The 19,675-nt window shown below is 39.8% G+C and overlaps 4 protein-coding genes across 5 annotated transcripts; 2 read left to right on the plus strand and 2 right to left on the minus strand.

Annotated features, from left to right (window-relative positions):
• Positions 1 to 5,507: 5,507 nt before the first annotated feature.
• Positions 5,508 to 6,969, minus strand: LOC112173078 (profilin). Its single transcript, XM_024310625.2, has 4 exons — positions 6,703 to 6,969; positions 6,271 to 6,408; positions 5,914 to 6,056; positions 5,508 to 5,805 (listed from the first exon to the last, which is right to left on the minus strand). The coding sequence occupies exons 1-3, from the start codon at positions 6,823 to 6,825 to the stop codon at positions 5,922 to 5,924; spliced, it is 396 nt and encodes a 131-aa protein (XP_024166393.1). The 5' UTR covers positions 6,826 to 6,969; the 3' UTR covers positions 5,508 to 5,805; positions 5,914 to 5,921.
• A 1,965-nt stretch (positions 6,970 to 8,934) lies between these two features.
• On the plus strand, positions 8,935 to 12,957 carry LOC112172108 (ATP-dependent 6-phosphofructokinase 3). 2 transcript variants are annotated; one of them, XM_040509170.1, is made up of 13 exons: positions 8,935 to 9,125; positions 9,220 to 9,266; positions 9,370 to 9,409; positions 9,640 to 9,702; positions 9,805 to 9,942; positions 10,099 to 10,257; positions 10,372 to 10,425; positions 10,989 to 11,057; positions 11,148 to 11,277; positions 11,419 to 11,684; positions 11,947 to 11,995; positions 12,099 to 12,253; positions 12,426 to 12,560. In XM_040509170.1, the coding sequence occupies exons 1-13, from the start codon at positions 9,024 to 9,026 to the stop codon at positions 12,453 to 12,455; spliced, it is 1,302 nt and encodes a 433-aa protein (XP_040365104.1). In that variant the 5' UTR covers positions 8,935 to 9,023; the 3' UTR covers positions 12,456 to 12,560. The 2 variants fall into 2 exon arrangements, with proteins under 2 accessions (XP_040365104.1, XP_024165063.2); XM_024309295.2 differs by having other exon boundaries at positions 8,936 to 9,125; positions 12,463 to 12,957.
• A 707-nt stretch (positions 12,958 to 13,664) lies between these two features.
• Positions 13,665 to 16,275, minus strand: LOC112172109 (serine/threonine-protein kinase Aurora-1). The gene is made up of 9 exons (XM_024309296.2): positions 16,112 to 16,275; positions 15,685 to 15,801; positions 15,124 to 15,270; positions 14,919 to 15,014; positions 14,703 to 14,798; positions 14,514 to 14,610; positions 14,168 to 14,285; positions 14,019 to 14,091; positions 13,665 to 13,889 (listed from the first exon to the last, which is right to left on the minus strand). Exons 1-9 carry the CDS (start codon positions 16,145 to 16,147, stop codon positions 13,788 to 13,790), a joined length of 882 nt encoding a protein of 293 aa, XP_024165064.1. The 5' UTR covers positions 16,148 to 16,275; the 3' UTR covers positions 13,665 to 13,787.
• A 433-nt stretch (positions 16,276 to 16,708) lies between these two features.
• LOC121050062 (oleosin Ara h 15.0101-like) lies at positions 16,709 to 17,125 on the plus strand. Its single transcript, XM_040508633.1, has one exon. It carries the CDS (start codon positions 16,709 to 16,711, stop codon positions 17,123 to 17,125), a length of 417 nt encoding a protein of 138 aa, XP_040364567.1.
• Positions 17,126 to 19,675: the final 2,550 nt, after the last annotated feature.

The raw sequence follows: 19,675 nt of genomic DNA on the forward strand, positions 1-19,675 counted from the left end.
GCTCTGCTTCGTCTCATCAAGCCTAATAACTTTCCTAACTATCATGTAAGCTGAAAATGACGAGAAGGGATCGAAATTACCTAGAACCGGTCGAGGTGGCCGGAAAATACCCAGAAACCGGCGAGCTCCTAGTTCGACGTAAATACTTCAACCACACGCCTCGATCTCTTCTGGAAACTTGTTCAGAAACTCAAGGCGAACTCACCAAGCCAAGAATCACAGGAAGAGGTGGTCTGTAACTCGAGATACACGGATCGAAGGGTTGTTTTTCGATCTAAACCAGGCGAGCTCCGATGAACGTGAAATCGTTCTACCCAGGTCTGGTCCTTCTTGGTGCTTGTTCATAAAGTTGAGGCGAGTCCAATGAGCTAAGAATCAAGAGGATTGGTGGCCTGTAGCTTGAGATATCGAGATCGATAGCTCGGTTTCGATTTAGATCGGGATGGCTTCCAGTTGCCACCACGCGCAGCGCCGCATGGAAGGACACTTCTGGGAGCTTCAGGAGGTTGAGGCGAGCTCGAGGATGAAGTTTGGTGAGGATTGGTGACCAGAAGCACGAGTTATCAAGCTTGGAACTAAAACGGGTTTTAAAACAAACCGGGCTTTCGCAGCTGTTTCCGGTCGTTTTGCAGAGCAAGGCTGATCGAGTTGAAGCTGTGGGAGGTGGTCTGGTGCTGATTGGTGGACGGTGGAGCGAGAGAGAGAACAGAGAGCTTTGCTCTGTTTTTTTTTTGTTTTGTTTCGGTCGAGAGAGAGAGAGAGAGAGAGAGAGAGAGAGAGAGAGAGAGAGAGAGAGAGAGAGAGAGAGAGAGAGAGAGAGATTCTCTGATAATTAAGCTGCTATCAATCAACTAACGGTGTGGTCAATAACGAAAAGCCGCAACCCTACTAATTATGCTTAATCATGAAAGGTAAAGCATTGCAATCATGAAAAGTAAAGCAATGCAATTATGTAAAGTAAGGCACTGCAGTTATGTGTAGCTTGATAAAATAAAAAAAATGGAGGTCATTACAATATCTCTACCTCCAACCCATACCAGCCCAAAGAAAAAAAAAATTATATATAGAAGTCCCGTGTATTCCCAGCTCCCACAGCAGCTCACAGTCACAGCCTCACTGCCTCACACAGTCACACTACTCTAGTGTTTCGATGGAGGTTATGGACTTATCGATTGAAACTAGGTATGAAGCTCTATCGATCTCCTTTGTTCTTCACTTATCACTTCTTCTTCCTGCTCTGTTTTTCCCAATGGGGTTTCCTCAAAGAAATCCCAGATTTCCTTTTGCCGAATGTCGATTTTGTTTGCTACCACTGGTTGTGAGTTGGGCTTTTGTGTATGAGTTGAGGTTTGGGAGAGAGAGAGAGAGAGAGAGAGAGAGAGAGAGAGAGAGAGAGAGAGAGAGAGAGAGAGAGAGAGAGAGAGAGAGAGATTCCATGTTAGCTGAGGATCTTGATTCTTGATCATGGATTCATGGTCGGTGAGTCGGTCACTCAGTGGATAGCCGCCTCATAGGCTAATCCGCTAATAGGCTATGATGAATTGATGATTCATGAATGTATTTTTAGTTAGAATTACCGACTGATGGAGTGATGTCTTTGTTGATCATGGTCGGTGGATAGGTGAGGTTATGAATCTATGATGATTCATGATTGTATAAATTACTGGCTAAAAAAAAAAAAAAAAATTATTGTGCCCTTCTAATTAGCCTAGACATGAATTGGATCCTGGTTCCGCCACTGGTTGCACGCCGTCAGGTGGCTTGGATGCAGAGAAAGAGAGAGTTGCAGGAGAGAGAGAGAGAGAGAGAGAGAGAGAGAGAGAGAGAGCACGGGGGAAGGAGAGAGAAAAAGAAGGAAAAAAAAAAAAGGAAATTTACCGGCCCACAGTAAAAATTCAAATATGTACTATCTATCATGAACAGTAACTTTGGTATTTCGTTTATAACTTTCACATACGAATTCCGATTTTTACGTACCACATATGCACATAATGTCCTCTACAACTTTCATGTAGAACATTTTCTCAAAATTTGACCCGAACAAAAAGTCAACATTTAGGGCCACTAAAAATATCGAAACAAAGTAAAAAGTGAAAGTAGTTATTGTTTACCACTCAAATGACTAATAAATCTGCAAATTCAGGTTCGGGACGTTACAGTTATCGTAACTGAGAAGGTTGTTGTGGCTTTGGTCCTTGGCAGAGATGGGAAAAAGGCTGCTTGTTTTTGTTTTAGCGTGACAGTAACCATGCATCATACTACCAAAACAACATGCACCTAATGCCTAGTCTGTTTTTTTTTATTTTTTATTTGTTGGACCAATCCTAGCTTCAGAGCTTGTACTGTTTAAACTTGAAGTTCGTAGTTATTATGAAATTTCTATTGGTATTTTCTAACCCCAGGCTTTTTTTTGCTTTTTCTTAATTTATTATGATTTTCTCCTAATTTTGCAAGCGTACGTCACGAGTCTAGCATATATGTTTTACTAATGTCATTCTTATCAATCTAAATATGCAAATCAACTGCATTGTTTCTTAGCACAAACAAAAATACAAAATACATAGGGTGCTTATGATTGTGTAACCAAAATGAATCTACAAAGTACAGCTAGCAGTGGTGGTGTTCTTTGTTTTGCGAACATCTACCTTATGCAGGAGTATACCATAGTTTTCTTCTTAAATGTTTCTGAAGTGACAAATAGCTTAGTTGCTGCCTAAATGTGTGCTGTATTATTGAATTTATTTTTTGTTGGCGATGCATATCATAGACCCTAAACCCATAGACAATCACTAGCCTAATAATGGCCGGTCAAGCTACATGGTTAGACCTTCATATATAACTATATTATTCATTGGATCAAAAGATGAATTGATAGTTATTTAAAAAGCAATAACAATGACGCAATTGGTAGAAATGGAATTAGAAAAGTCGGTGGGAAGATGGGTAGAGCACTATAAAAAAACCCTTTAATTTTCATGAGAAAAAAACCCAGCCTGACCTTTGAAACCCTAGAAACAGCTCTCTTTTCCATTGCCGCTAATTCGATCCAAAAAATCATGTAATGCTGATTGCCAAGAGAAGAAAGAAAGGGACACACTGAGCAGGTATCAGCTGCAAAGAGGCATAGAGATAAGCCGTGCAGATTCGAACACCTTCCTGATGATTTACTGGTCGACATTCTCTCAAGGCTCTCTGCCAAAACCCTATTCAATTGCAGGGTGCGTTTCCAAAGCCTGGCTTCTTATAAATTCCGACCCTCGTTTTGTTCTTCTCCACCATTCAAGATCACCCGTTGGAATCTTGTACCAGCTCCGCTCTAATCTCAGTAGAAATATTTCAAAGAGGCTTCATTTCGTTTATGTACAACAATCTGCTGACGGTGGTTCTAATTTTCTCGAGCAGAAAATACTTTTACTCCTAAAAACAGCGTACCCAATACTGAATTTGTTCTGATAAACTCGTGCGACAGCTTAGTTTGTTTGTCTAGGTCTGGTTCTAAATCAGATTGTTTCTTACATGTGCAATCCCATTTTGAGCGTGAATATTACCATTCCACCTGCTTATCATAAGGACCAGCAACCTGGAGCTTTTGTTGGACTTGGTTTTAGCGTCCAAACCAATCAGTACAAGCTGTTGGATACCTTTCGTCCAAACTTGTGTAGCGATTACCTTGAGGCTAAATTGGTACAGGAGTTTGTAGAAGCATTGGAAATGCTCCTACTGACGGTGACATGTCACCATGCAATTCTCTTCTGCATGTAGCTCTTCATTGGCTTCTCATGGGTTTAAATGGTACGGTTCTCACGTTATACATTCTTTCAATTTCGAAACAGAACAATTTTGACCACTACTTTTGCCTTCTGAAGATCGTTTGAGGTCTTGCTCCCAATATGATTGTTTCAGGTTGGGACTTGGGAGTTTGGGAAAGTTGTCTGTCATTATCTGTGGTTGGTGTTGATGAGCACGAATTTGACATTTGGTTTATGAAGGATTATAAATGGTGTCCGGGAGTCTTGGACCAAAAGTCTTGTCATTGAAAACTTGTACGTATATAACTGATTTCCTGTATGATCACTTCCGTGATATTTATGAACCAATTATGTTCTTCAGTGATGGTGAAATCCTTATGATATATAATGATCGGGTTGTGGTCTTTTATAATCAAGAAAAGGAGAGTTTCAAGAAAACTAAAATTATTTAGACTCGATGCAATTTCTTTGATGCTGCTGATCGAATACAGGTTTGTTTCACTCCATAAGGAGAGGAGGTGACAAGGATAAAAACAAATATATAGGAATTCTGACAGGCTCTTTGATGAAGATGATAGTGATCCTGCTGATTCTAGGATGCCAATCCGCGAGTCCACAAAGCTTATCTCGGACATGGATTATTCTCTTGATTTCACTCGAGGGATTGGAACTGCTTAGAGCGTCCAAGTTCTCGATGTGCCAAAGATGCTTAGACTCATGCAGGTTCTTCTTGACTAACTTTTTGATCACATGGTTCTTTTTGAACTGCTTAGAGCAAGTCCACCCGTTGAGGTTGGCAGGTCAATACTATTCACTGTTTTTTGCCTTTCATTTCCACCATTTAGGTTGGCAGGTTAGATATTGTTCACAAAATGTCACTTTGAGTCACTTTCTTGACTTGCCAACTGACATTCGGTGACCTTTTGTGAACAGTATCTGACAGAGCAACCTAAATAGTGGAAATGAAAGACAAGAAGTAGTGAATAGTATTGACCTGCCACCTCAACGGGTGGACTTGCTCTTAAAGCAGCTCTCGTTAGGAGAAAAGGCTCCTTTAATTTTGTGTATTAGTACAGTGACCCATCTGCTACTGTACACCAAAATGCAAGTGATGCGGTTGTAAAGCTGTTACAATGCTCGACCACCATAGGATCATGTGTGTTTGTGTGTAGTAGTAGTTCCGGTTGCAAAGTTACTCGATTGTATCTTCATTTGTACTGCATAGTCAATGAACAGGCTTGATGATGCAATAGTGTAGGGAGTAACAAAGACCCCTAGCCGTAGTTGGACAGAGGTGGATAGTGAGCTATGTGAGTCCACAGGAGATTTATCTATCCCCTACTCAACAAAATATGCCCGAAGTTCAGAGAATAAGGAGGAAGGATGAAGCTAGATGGATACAAAGTTTACAAACAGATCCGGTGCTTCATTACACAGTCGAAGAAGAGGAGGATGTTTTATCAGCACTAGTCCCGGCACGACAATTTTGGCTGTGATGGCCATTGCATTTGGGCTTATCAGCACTAGTCCCGTAACGACCATTACACGACAAAATTAATCTCTAGAATCACTGAGCTTGAAATTTTCGTGCGAGACAGTCAATTCCATCATTTCAAATATGGAAAATGTTCGGGCAATGACCACTGATACATAAACCAAGTTATGCCTAACATACACGATTTAACCGACAAAACTTTTGGCTCTCCAAACCCCATTATGGCAAATCCACTTTCTCAAGAATAGTAAACATCTTCAGCAGACAGTGAAACGGAAGGTTAAGCAGAATGTTACATATTTTACACCCAAGTCATATCTCTGATGGAACAAACTACTACAAAGCCATACGTTCATGGTATCTCCAAGAAGACAAATTCAATTACATACGCTTCAGCGGAACAGTATAGAAATAAGTCAATAACTCCAGTAAAATATTAACTGTAAAATCAAGATACTATCATTCACAAAGGCAATCCAGAACAAATGGCTCACACATAATCCAACACATTCCAAGCAGCAACAACTTCGTTCTCACTCCTAGTTCACCATGAAATAGTAACTGTACCAAAAAAAACAAAAACACAGTTAATTAATTTAGTTACGCAAACTAACCCTTCCTCCAAAAAACCATGAATATTTCAAGGAAATGGAGAAATCATCAACTTACCAGTGCAATTACAGACCCTGTTCAATAAGATAATCGCCCAGCCTTTCAACTATCATGTTGCACTGCCCAGGAGTCAAAGGTTCATCATATATGCCAATGATCAAGGCCTGACTGGTCTTCTTAACAGTAATGCCACCAGAGCCCTGGAATGGAGCATATATATTAGGTCAAACGAAATGCACAACGTGACAAACACATCTATCACGCGGTTTCTAATTCTCACTAGTTTGTCACAAGAGCATGCCAGGTAAACAAAGCACTACTATTCAATATACCATTTCAGAATCGAGCCATAAATCAACACATTCTTACATATTTTCCATCCAAATTATATACATCAGGATACTAAAACCTTACCTTCTTTCCACGAATTACCGCTCCGGCTTCACCTTGAATCACCATATACTTAGTGCCTCCAAGGAATAATCCAGTGGGGGCAAGCGTTCCGGGTTGATCAAAATCTTTCATAATGGCCGCAATCTCTTCCGGCTTAAACTACAACACCACACAACCAATAGCTCCGATAAACAATAATCCAAATATAAACCACATCCAACAAAAATCGCATACACAATAAACCTATCAATCTGTTCTAGCTAACCTAATTCCCATTCTAAACATCAAATTCTCACATCAATAACAACACAAACACTTCAAATTTGAGTTCATCAGTGATTTTTCTAAAGCTTGATCATCAGATCATACTGAAACCTAACAAATCAGATCCAGAGACGAAGTAAATTCTAGAGCTTAAACTTGAAGTAGTAGAGACAAATGAGTGGAAGGAACCTGAGGAAAGTTGGCGCTCTTGGACCAAACGCTGCCGTCTTGGCCGAGGATGGCGGCGGCCGTGAGGGCGTTGCCGTCGATTTCGCACATCAAGTGCTCGTCCACGTACTGCTGCCACGACATCGTTTTGGTCTTCTCTTGGCTTTCCTTCACTGATTTTTTGAGGTGTGTGAGAGTCTGAGAGAGAGTCTGATGATGGTTCTAGACTCTAGAGAGAGAGAATCGATGGAAATGGAAGGTGCGAAGATTTATGAGAAATTAAATGGGGTGTGTAAGAATTTTGGTGACGCTTGCTTGCTTTTCTTAGACGACAGCTTTGCTGTCACGGCCAAGCTACGTGGCGCGGTGTGACTTGTCCCTTTTTTATGGACTAAAGCCCTGATGGACTTGTTTGGCCTTTTTCGGAGAGCTATAAATCCACGACTCTATTGGCCTGGGGAAGAAGTCCACGACTCTAGAACAAGTTCAATTTTCTTCTGTGGACCAAACTCATTTTCAAGTAATTGGTTGGGCCGAGAAGAGTCCGTGCTCTTTTTTTTTTTTTTAAAGGAAAGACTTATTATATACAAAAGCTTTTAGGAAAATTCGTCGCAAAGTTGTTGAAAAACAATCAAACTACTGCTGGGTTTGTTTTTCGAAATGATGATGGTAATCCTATTTTAGCTGCTTCCAATAATTTAGGAATCACTAATGTGCTTAGAGTATTTTTGGCTATTTTTTAGTTAAATTTTAGCTAAAGTAGCTAAAAAGTCATTTTGACTAGCTACTTTATAAATACGTCTGCATCAGTGTTTTCTATTTTAATTAGTTTTAAATTTATATTATTTTTAAATAAATATTTATAAATATTGTTTAAATATATTTATAAATTACATAAAATAACTCAAAATTAATGTTTTAAATTATACAGAGCCTCATCTCGGCATCTCGCTCTCTATATTTAGGAGCGAGATGGCTAAAAGTTATAATAGATAGCCACTTAGGAGTCTGGGGCAGCTGTTAAAATATATAAAAAGTTAAACATGCTCTACAAAATATCTAAGAAGTCAAAATAGAGTCTGCTAAAGATGCCCTTACTGTAGTCTGCGGAATACCTTGTTTGGTGCGCTGAAAGGAAAGGAGAGGAAATCAATTCCACTGGCATGAGAAATTGCAATTCCTATAAATTTTCATTTCCAGTGTTTGCAAAGGCCAGGAATATGGTCATATATTTCTGTAATAATTGCAGGAAACTAGGAGGGAAAGTGAATCCTATGGTGGGTGGGGAGTACCATTCCCTCTATCTAATTTCCTTTCATTTGCCATCCCAAACACATAAAATGAATAACTTTCCTTTCTCAAGGCCCTGATTCTGTAAACCAAACATGGTCTTAGAGCTGGTTTACAGGTAGCCTCAATTCATGGTTTCACCAATATTGAAGTTGAAGGAGATTCAAAGGAACGCCTCCTACTCTGACCACTCACCTATGCTCTTGCAGCATGTCTCCTTTGGGCAATACGGCTTTCGTAAGTAATACGTAAAGCGGCTGAGCGATAGCTCTCTTTGATAGTATATATGCTGCTTGCCAAACTCCTTGGAAGATTAAAATCTTAATGCTTAATATCATAAATCTCGCTTCCAAAATTCAAGCAGTTTTTTTTCAAACATGTCAGGCATGAGACCAATTTTATTGTCGATACTCGATACAATTGCTAAAATTGGTCATCTAAAAGCAGCTCAAGCTTGGGCCAATGCTCTGCCTCTTTCAACTAATTTAGCTTTTTACTTTGATAGTTTTGACGGTAATTATATTAGATTTAGATTGTAATTTCTTTGTTTCATCGCCAAAAACAACTTAAACTATACATCTAGTCGGTAGAACCAACTAGTCATGCGAATTATCAACGACGTAATTTCAAGGCCGTTGTTCTCGTCATCTAGATTCTAGATGATACTCTAATTCTAGAGACCGATGTGAAAGCACATGATTATTCCCCCACTGCTCTTGTCCCTAGTTGCATGAGGCTAATCCAAAACCAGGTACCAAAAGCAAACCACAGTCACCAGTAATCCGCCACCTGTTTTCCCGCAGCAAAACGGCGTCGCATCATTCCACTTTTCCTTTATTCCAAACCCGCCACTCAAAACCAGCCATCAGTTTAGCTTTAACAACACGACTCACGTGCCGTTCACTCGTTCCGGACCTCACGGGCCCAATGACCCAATCACTGCGGCCTTTAAATATCCCTCTTTCAAATTTACGTTTAACTCCTCGGTTCTGCTAATCCAAATAAATTTACTTGGCTGCTGCTGGTTCTTATTGAAATCCAGAACAACAACAATGGCGGTTTCCGGTGATCTGAAGATGAAGATCGTCAAAGGCGACGCCGGTTACGTCCTCGAAGATGTGCCTCATCTCGCCGATTACTTGTCCGATCTTCCTGTAATTTTCTCACTCACACTCTTTTAGTCTTCGCATTGAAGTCGTTGTATCTGACCACTATGATTGAATCGATTTTGGCGGCGTTTGGTTGCAGACTTATCCCAATCCACTGCAAATCAATCCAGCTTACTCTGTAGTCAAGTACGTACTACTTTTCCTGAACAATCATCTATGCTTTTGCTTTGATTCGTTTCCAGTTCAGTACACAGTGGCTCTTTTATGACCTAACCTCTTTTTTTTGCAGGCAGTATTTTGTTAACCAAGATGACACTGTTGCTCAAAAGGTAACACTCTGATTTTAAGCTTTTCTTACTTTGATATATATATATATATATATATATATATATATTTCAGTTGAGATCTCATCAATTTGAGTACTGTGTTATAAAAAAGAATTGGACTACAGTGACCAAAAGATGATCTTGTCCAAGAGGATTTGATCTTTGATCAAGAACAATTAGCGAATGCTGAGTTATATTTGAGCTTAATTTGTGTTGGTTCCACTTGTTTATAGATTGTTGTGCACAAGGATAGTCCAAGAGGGACACACCTTCGGCGAGCAGGACCACGCCAAAAGGTTCCACATTTTATGTTTGTCTGGATGCTGTTGAAGTAATGCTACATAGAAGTGCACTTTGCAATTGTAGTGCATGCATTGATGGGTTGTGTGTTGGTTCAGGTGTATTTTGAGGCGGATGAAGTGCATGCCTGTATTGTGACTTGTGGTGGTTTGTGCCCTGGGCTCAACACGGTGATCAGGGAAATTGTCTGTGGACTTTATCACATGTATGGTGTCACCAGGGTTCTTGGAATAGATGTGAGTAACCATATATGCTGGTGAAATCGATGTTTAATCTGTTTCCATAATTTCGATAAAGGAATAAATTTGATACTACTTTTTTACAAGAGTTGTGGTTTGCATATCATGAGGTTCATTATTTTGCACTAACAAATTCTGTTTGACCTATATTAGGGAGGATATAGTGGTTTCTATTCCCGAAATACTATTGAGTTGACACCTAGGGTTGTGAATGACATCCACAAACGTGGTGGTACTATCCTTGGGACGTCACGAGGAGGCCATGATACCTCAAAGATAGTTGACAGCATTCATGATCGTGGAATTAACCATGTAAGGCTAAACTGGTCTGCTTGATGTTTGCCCATACATTCTAAATTCAAACGTTATAGCTCATAGCTCAGGCACACTGACAGACTCTCATGGCATTCTCTACTTTTGATACAGGTTTACATAATTGGAGGTGATGGAACTCAAAAAGGAGCATCTGTGATATTTGAGGTTAATCTACTCTCTGCTAAAGGATTCAATTTTGATGTCTTCTCATTAGGACATTATGTATATATATTTCTAGATGTAACCTTTGTAGTTACTTATGAGGCCACCTTAAAACTCATTGTTACGGTCAATATTAACGGATTTATTGAAACTGCATCTGACTTATTTTGGTGAAGTATATGTTACAATCTCATTTCTGGCTTTGGTATCGAAATTAAGTTCCTTACTACGTATCAGGTACCTTGTTAGTCCAGCCTGCATAATAATTAGTTTGAAAAAAAAAAACAATTAGTCACTATTTACAAGGTCATGGTGGTAGAATGGGTTATTTGATGGTTCTTTGGTGTTAGTAATTTTTGGGTGCCTAAGGCATGGTTTAATGTCCTCTGGACGTGTATGTTTCGATATACAGTCTCTCTATACTATCATATATGTACATATTTACATATCTCCCCCTCCCATATAGTTCATTGCATTGCTTTGCATCAATTTTGTAATAGAAAAATATCGTCATATTGTTTCTCATGTCTTAGCTATTCATGAGGCAGTTACTTCTGATTGTGCAGGAAGTTAGACGCCGTGGCCTCAAAGTTTCTGTTGTAGGAGTTCCTAAAACAATAGACAATGACATACCGGTACTTCTTAGACACAGCACAGAACAGATGATCTAATTTTAGTTTTGTGCTTTTGTTGCTTCATGCAGTATTTTTGTCTTCTTGATTCAGGTTATAGATAGATCCTTTGGCTTTGATACTGCGGTTGAGGAGGCCCAGCGTGCCATATGTGCAGCTCATGTGGAAGCTGAAAGTATTGAGCATGGTATTGGTCTTGTGAAGCTAATGGGACGCTACAGCGGTAATTATTCTCCTTTCATGTCTACATTTTCGTATTCTTCTTCAGTGTCATGCAAATACTGATCCTAATGCTTAATCTTTGTAATAGTTATGTTATGATTCCTTATACAGCTTTCATCTTAAACGGGAATTCCTGTTGCAGGTTTCATAGCTATGTATGCTACACTTGCCAGTCGAGATGTGGACTGTTGTTTGATTCCAGAGTCCCCCTTCTTTCTTGAAGGACGAGGTGGACTTTTTGAGTTCATTGAAAAACGACTCAAAGAAAATGGACATATGGTTATTGTGCTTGCTGAGGGAGCAGGACAGGATCTTCTTTCAGAGAGCTTGCAATCCATGAACCAGCAAGATGCTTCAGGAAACAAGCTACTTCAAGATGTTGGGTTATGGATATCTCAGAGGATCAAGGTATTACTTGCAATCCCTTATATTTTCTTCTTTGCATCACATGATATCATGAAAGAGTCATATTGACATAAACATTCCCCTACATGCTTTTCATCTGGGTGGAATAAGAATCAGATAAAAGGAAAGGAAATTGATCTCTGTTCTTCCATTTCCAAGTGAACTGTGATGTCAATTGAGAAATTAATTATTGATGTAGATACCGTTGTACTAGACCTGTGAATTTCTTTTGTTTGGCTAACCATTTTTTTTGCTTCTGTTTCAGGATCACTTTGCAAGACAACAAAAGATGTCTATTAATCTGAAATATATAGGTTAGTTGCCTTAGGTTACCTCCCGTAATTGTTTATATTCCTCATTCCAAACTTCACTAAATGAGTATAAAAATGCTATCTAACGAGTCAAATTGTTTTCCAGATCCTACATACATGATCAGGGCTATTCCAAGTAATGCAGCTGACAATGTCTACTGCACACTGCTGGCTCAAAGTGCCGTTCATGGAGCAATGGCAGGGTTCACGGGCTTTGTAGTTGGGCCTGTCAATGGAAGACATTCTTACATTCCTTTTAATGTAGGTTTTTCATCACTCACATAGTTATCCTTCCTCTTACAAGTTTGTTTATTGTCACACTTGTCTTCTACTTTAACTGCATCGTTAATATTGTATCTCATTCGAAATGTTGCTCTCAAAGAGTTTGAAGTTAAGACTTACTGATTGATCTTTTTTAACTTTTGATATACAGCATATTACTGAGATCTTTTTTAACTTTTGATATACAGCATATTACTGAGAGACAGAACAAGGTTGTGATTACCGATAGGATGTGGGCACGACTCCTTTCTTCAACCAACCAGCCGAGCTTCTTGAACCCCAAAGACGTTGATGAAGTCCAAAAAGAGGAAGAGCCTCCAACTCAACTGCTAGAAGGGGAAAATTGTAAAGATAGCAAGTACTAAAGACATTCCTTGCATGACATGAAAACATGAGACTGTTTTATTCGAAACCTTCTGTTAGAATCATTAGTTCAGATCTTTCCTTGATGGGAATGTTGATGGGAATTCACATTTTTGACTGCTAGTATCATCTGTGGAGCATAATTGTTTGCTGTTGTATCAGAAGAATTCCTGCTTGAGATATTCTCATTTGGTAGCAGCAAAACTAGCATATCTGGAATGGTATTAGCTGAATCCAATTAAGCTCCACCCTTGTACGAATTTGTAAATTACTTGGTTCATTGCATATTTTTGTCAGGTGCTGCTACTGGCCATTTGTTCTGTCGGATAGTTTTGGATGTTTCAAGTTTGATAGTAGTTTGGATGTATAAGAGTTCATATCAGCTGCTGCTATGCCATCTGTTCTGTTTCATTTTTATGCTTTCATTTTAAAAACTGAGCTCAGTCATCTTTTACACATTTCCTGCAATGCGGGTAGTGCAATTAGCTCAGTTCATCTGCTGAAGTAAGGTCAGAAAAAGCTCAATACAGAGGGAAACACCGCAAAGAGTCCTAACAACTAGAGGATGCTCCTCCAAGTCTTCTCAGTCCTCCATAGCTCAACCGATCCACTACCCAACCCAAACCTTCTTCCAGCAACCCCTTCATCGATTCCATGGTCGCCGATTTCAACAACCTCAACAAGCGAACCCCGAAACCCCCGATGGGCTTTAGGGTTTAGCGTTTAGGGGTTGGCTTGTCGTTTAGGGGCACAGCTCAACCGATCCACCGCCCAACCCAAACCTTCTTCCGGCGACCCCTTCATCGATTCCATGGTCGCCGATTTCAATAAGCCAACCCCGAAACCGCCGATGGGCTTTTAGGGTTTAGGATTTAGGAGTTGGCTTGTCGTTTAGGGGCACAAGGTCAGTCGGATTGAAATTTACACTATTTATTGTACAATCCACACTCCATGTTTCATTTTATAGTATCTTAACACTTCACATGTTTCACTCCCCTTAATGAATCATAAAATCGGACAACAATGATTAATACAAAGAATTTTTATTAACAAACAATTTGTTATCATTTATCAATACAGGATATCATTTAGATGCTCATAATATTGGATTGTTACATAAAAAAATAAAGGGACCACTGCCATTCTCCCCTTAGATCTTATAAACGCCAGATGGCTCCGCGTTCTGAACAATCCAAGGATGTTCAAGGAGCTTGTGTAATGGCAGGCGGTGAGAAGAATCCTTGACAAGCATCTGCATTTATAAGACAAATATAATCCAGCATTACTACCAACAACCCTTTTATTTCGAGGAAACAATGGAATACTACCAAGTACTTGAACTGATTAGGTGCAAACTGCAAATCATAGTAGACAAAAGCACCTGACTTATAAGGTCCTTTGCAGCAGATGAGACAATTGGTTTAGGAGGGAACTTCAGATCCACTTGAACAATCCTGCAAAGACAAAATAGTAGAGCCATTTAGCCATGATTATATACAATCTTCAATCATTTTGCAATCCACACCTTACCTTCTATATGTGTCTGAATGCTCCTTGGCCTCAAATGGAGGGACTCCATAAAGAAACTCATAGCACAGGACACCAAGGCTCCAGATGTCCACACTAGCATCATGCTCTACACTCTCCACTGTTTCACAACCCCGAATGTTAGCTAAGAATAATTGTGATTTTGCAGAACAATGTTTCAAAAGTTTTCCATAAAAGTTCTCTTTGACATAATGGAACAAAATGCATGTGAAAGAAGATCAGTATGAACAGACCGGTTTTCAAGGATGAAATTAAACACATGTAACATAGCAAGTGAAGACAATAAAGACAAATTCGTTTAGCATTTGCAGAAAATACTTTTTCATACCCATCTCAGGAGGGAGGTAATCAAGAGTGCCACACATGGTCCGCCTGCGGTTGAATGTATGCACTGACCACCCAAAATCTGCTATCTTGAGTTCACCCTGACAAAGAAAATCCACATTGACATGATAAGCAACGAGTATGCATCAATAAGTCATGAAAAGGAATAACAGCAAAGAAAGGCAGTCAGCACCTGTTGACCAATAAGAAGGTTTTCGGGTTTGATATCTCTGTGAATTACGTGCTTTCCATGACAGTATATAAGGGCTCGGGCCAATGATGCAACATACTGCAAATGCCACATGGATCAGGATTTCTGGTCTTTTTTTAAGTTTACATTTTTTTTTTAAATAGTTGAGAGACAAAGTGAAAGGGGAATGATTTCAGAGAAACCACAAAAACAACTTACAGTAGCAGCACGTCTTTCACTAAAGTATTTACACCGCTGGAGTTCCTTGTATAGTTCACCTTTGGCTGCATATTCCAATATCAAATAAACTCGTTTCTGCAATAATTACAATTCCACTACAAGGTTCAGTAACTCAGTACCAATGTGGTTCCATAAAGTAGATGTTCAATTTGGTGCAAACATAAACCACCTATGAGCAGTATACCTGATCATAAAAGTAGCCGTAAAGGCGTAAAATATTGGGATGGCGAAGATGACTTTGTATTTCAACTTCCCGGCGAAGCTGATGTTCAACCTGAGACTGTTGCAACTGGCTCTTGAAGAGGACTTTAAGTGCCACTATATGATTGCTCTGTTTCAGGCATAGATAAATATCAAAAACTGTGTACACCCATTCACAGAAGGCAAACAAAGAGATAGCACACCAAGATGATGCACAGCAAACATTCATTTCCAACTTAAAATTTGCAAAAGGACATTCCACATCATTTGATAAGAAAGCACATTATACACAAATCTCATCCCCTCTCTCCATTTCTTGTGAAAAGTTTACCAAAATCAGTAGATCATCAGCATCTGATCGCCCATGTATACTAATCAGTAACAGTTCCATTTATCCAACAGCTATAGCAGATCAACCCCACAAACCCAATCAATTCCATAATCAACAAGAAATAAGAAAAGTACCAAGATTGTAGTCCAAAAAAAAGCTAAGAAGAAACAAATTGAACAAATACATGCCGATAGTAAAGAAGAATGACCATACCCTCTTCTCTCTTGCCAAATAGACATGACCAAACTTCCCTCGTCCCAGAGGCTTTCCAATATCGAAGTCATTGAGCGTCCACCTCTTCGTCTCCGTCGCCGAAACCTCCGATGAACCCTGTCAGAAACCAAAACCACAATTAACAATCATCAATTAGCTTAAAGCCCTAAAAAAGCCGAACCCAATCACCCAACAAATCAATCCCAGATTCCTCGAATTAATAAATTCTAGGGTTCCCAAAACCCTAATTCTTTTCCTTCGAGCCCAATTGGACAGTAAAGAATCCACAAAAACCATTATCTAACCCTAAAAGCAGAACCAAATGACCAGAAAGAACATAAAACCCTAGGATTCGAATTGGGAGTTTCTTCGCGAGCCCCCAACGGCTTCAAAAATTGAAATCAGAAGGGGCTAATTCGATTCATACCTTCTCCTGGGGCTGGTTCTCCGCAGCAATCGCCATTAGAGAGATAAGAGAGAGAGAAAATGTAGACAAAGAGAGAGAAGGGAGGTGGTGGGGGGGGAGATTGAAATTAGAGAGAGAGATTTCTAAAGAAGGGGATTGAATAAAGCCAGCACTTCGCAACGGTCGAATTCCCAGATCTCGCCACGTGGGGATCCCGCTTTCTGTCTCCTCCCTAAGATTTTCAAAATTTGGGGTACAATCTCGTACACTAATGTACAGCTTTGCGATTTACGAACCCGAGATATGAACGGTTTAAAATGCTCCAGTTTTTCCCTGTAAAGCAGGCGATTGCCACTGGTTAGACGCTCCTCTACCATGTGGAGCCAAAGCTAGTGCTACCAAGCGGTCAAAGTAGGAAAGTGACAATCTCCCCAGTGCTCGCCACGTGGAGTCGCCTGAAACCGCCAAGTGTGCTGCCACGCATTTAGTTGCAGTGATGTGTTTAGCTCTCACCGTCACTACTGCCCCATGCACCGTACATTGTCCCCTTAAATCTCACTCAATCACGGCGCGCGGTTGAAGGCTGAAGTTTGATCACTGTCGGAGATCGTGGCGGCGATGGAGTCGTATCAGAAGCCGGAAGATTACTCGGCCCTATCCTCCGGCGAGATTTCTAGTACTGTCAAGTTTTTGTGCTGGACCGCAATTGGTATCACGCTGTATTTCTTCTCCGGGTTTACTCTAACTGGGACTTTGATGGCGCTGATCGTGGTTACCCCAGCTGTAGTGTTGTTTAGTCCGATTATGGTTCCGGCAGGGATATTCGTACTCCTAGTCGGAGCTGGTTTTGTGTCGTCGGTGGTGGGTGCAACATGGGGATTATCGTTGTTGTTTGAGTACGCGTCGAAGAAAAAGAATTGGACGCAGTTTTTATTTGATCTGGGGCGTAGGCTTGTGAGGAAGTACTTGCAAATGAGATTCGGGTGGATTGGTTGGTTATGGTCCTTGTGGGAGTGGGTTAAGTGGTTTATGTGATTTAGTTTGTTAATGAAGTATACCCATGTTCTAGCTGCTATAATTCCATCCATATATGTAGAGCTGTGCGCTTTCATGTTTTATTTTTAATTTTAATTTTTTATGTGTAATTAATACCTGAAGAACAGAGTTAAATCTATAGGAGTCGATATCTTTGCAAAATGTATTTTGTTTTGCCAAAAATCTTTCAGTAACATACCAGTTACTCATAATCCTAGCTACGGGAACAAAATGTTCCAATTTATTTGATTATATACTGTTCTGAAACCTAAATGATTAGCATTAATTATGAACCGAACATTAAAACACAATACTAGTAAAAGTGGTTGAATAATGTCTTTTGAGCAATATTAAACAGATTTGTTTAGGATAAGAGCAAGACCTAAAGATCTAGGCTTTAATGTTTAGAAAATTGAATTATATATCAATCATCAATTTCATGATAGGAGTCTAGAACTGCATGTGATAGTATTTTCTATTCTACAAATGCGAATATATAGATCAATACTCTTATAATCTGTCTGTAGAACATCCACGTTCGAATTTTTGTTGAAAAGAAGAAAAGAAAAATACAAACGACATTTCAGATAAAAAAATAAATAAATACAAACGACATAAATAACGCCGTAACGGTATTACGATCTGCAAGAATAACGATAAGCAAAAGCGACCATTAACTTCTTGTCGTGTTCATCTTCTCTTTGGTTTTGTTTGACAAATGGATGCCATGACACCGCGACATGCCAATCATTCACTTCTAGCTAGCTACGTGTTTACAGTCTAGGATCACCAGCGTGCTACCTCACATGCAATAACAAACAAACCTTTGCTTCTTATACATATACATATATATATAGAACTAACCCTTCTCGGCTCTATCACTAATTGTCTCAATCACATCTCCGCCGTCGATCATGGCCACAGCCGACTTTCATCACAAGCACGACGTCGATCAGTACTCGTTTCCGTCCTCACGGGGCCAGACTAGCATAACCAGGTTCTTAACCGCCGGCGCAATTGGCACCACGCTTTTAGGCTTGTCCGCGTTAACTTTAACCGGGACCGTGATGGCCCTGATCCTGGCCACCCCAGTTCTAGTGCTGTTTAGTCCGGTCCTAGTCCCGGCGGCAATAGTCGTGGTCCTAGTAGCTGCTGGTTTTGTTTTCTCCGGCGGGTGTGGCGTGGCTGCCATCGCGGCGCTGACGTGGTTGTACAAGTATGTATCCAACTACGTCTCTACCAGGAGAAGGGATTACACTTATGGGGGGTCTTATGCTCAATTTGGTCTATGAAAGTGTGTGCGTACGTATATATATGTGCATGCGGTAGTGTTGTAATAATGCATCGATTGCAAGATTATGTGGTTTATGTGTAAGTTCTTGTTTCTGATAAACTCGTTAATTTTCTGCTTTCATGTATAGCCTGTGAGCAATTGTGAATTTAATGAAACGTGTTGCAGCTTGAATACCAAACTAAAGAAAAAGAAGAAGCATAACCTGACACAATATGCCAATTTATCTAGAGGAAGAAAAACAAACAATGTTCGTGCTAAAACAAGTATAGATCAGATGATAAAGGATATACCAAAAGAAGAAATAATAACCTATGTCAAAAACATGAGGAACAGCTAAAGCAACACGGCCATGAACTCTCAGTCGATACATGCAAGTATACCTGGATTGCCTAAGCTAGGTTGGATGTGAAGTCAAATCTTACTGTAGTGAGTATATATATGTCTGCACTGTACATTCTTATTCTCAAGTGGTGTTTAGATCCGATTCTAGTCCTGTTCCGCACAGCAACGACTGGTGTGGCTCTCTCCGGCGGGTGTGGCGTGGCAGGAATTACGTTATTGTCATGGTTGTATCGTATGGCCGCCAGAAAAGGGCTCACTCGCGCATATATGGGTTTATTTGGAAGTGATCAATGAGTAAGCAGTGTTGTGTTTGTGAAGGGACGTTCTTTCTATAGTTGAACGTGGTTTGTGGGCAGTTTTTTGGGGATACAAGCGATTGAATTAATGTGGTTTGCGTTTACGTCCTTTTCAGCTTTCATAAGCTGTGCATACATTACGAAGTTTTATGGCATGTTTATGGTAAGTGAGGTTAATCGTGAGCATATTATGGTAAGTGAGGTTAATCGTGAGCATATCCGCGTTCATGCAAGCAAGGTTAACTGTGGGTAAGCCTCATTAGACTTGCCTATGTCTACACCGATGTAAGTGAGGCTAACAATACTCCTGTTTAATGAAGCTGATCGACGGTATACATACACATCCATGCAAGTGAGGCTAATAGTGTCTCTTCAATTTAGGTTAAGCACATCCACAGATTTTATATGCTTTTCTTATAAAAATTCTTACAAAAGAATTGGATTGATTTTTTTATAATCCATCACTTGAAACAGCTCTTTAAAATCATGTATTACTATGACATAGACAATTTTTAATAGAAACAGGTGTTAAACAAGGAATGAGTTTTGACATGTATGTTTTGATATTAGTGTTAAACTAGAGAATGTAATTTGGAGGTGAAAAACTTTCTCAAGCAA

The sequence above is a fragment of the Rosa chinensis genome, chromosome 6 (assembly GCF_002994745.2).
Source record: "Rosa chinensis cultivar Old Blush chromosome 6, RchiOBHm-V2, whole genome shotgun sequence".
Classification (NCBI taxonomy): Eukaryota; Viridiplantae; Streptophyta; class Magnoliopsida; order Rosales; family Rosaceae; genus Rosa; species Rosa chinensis.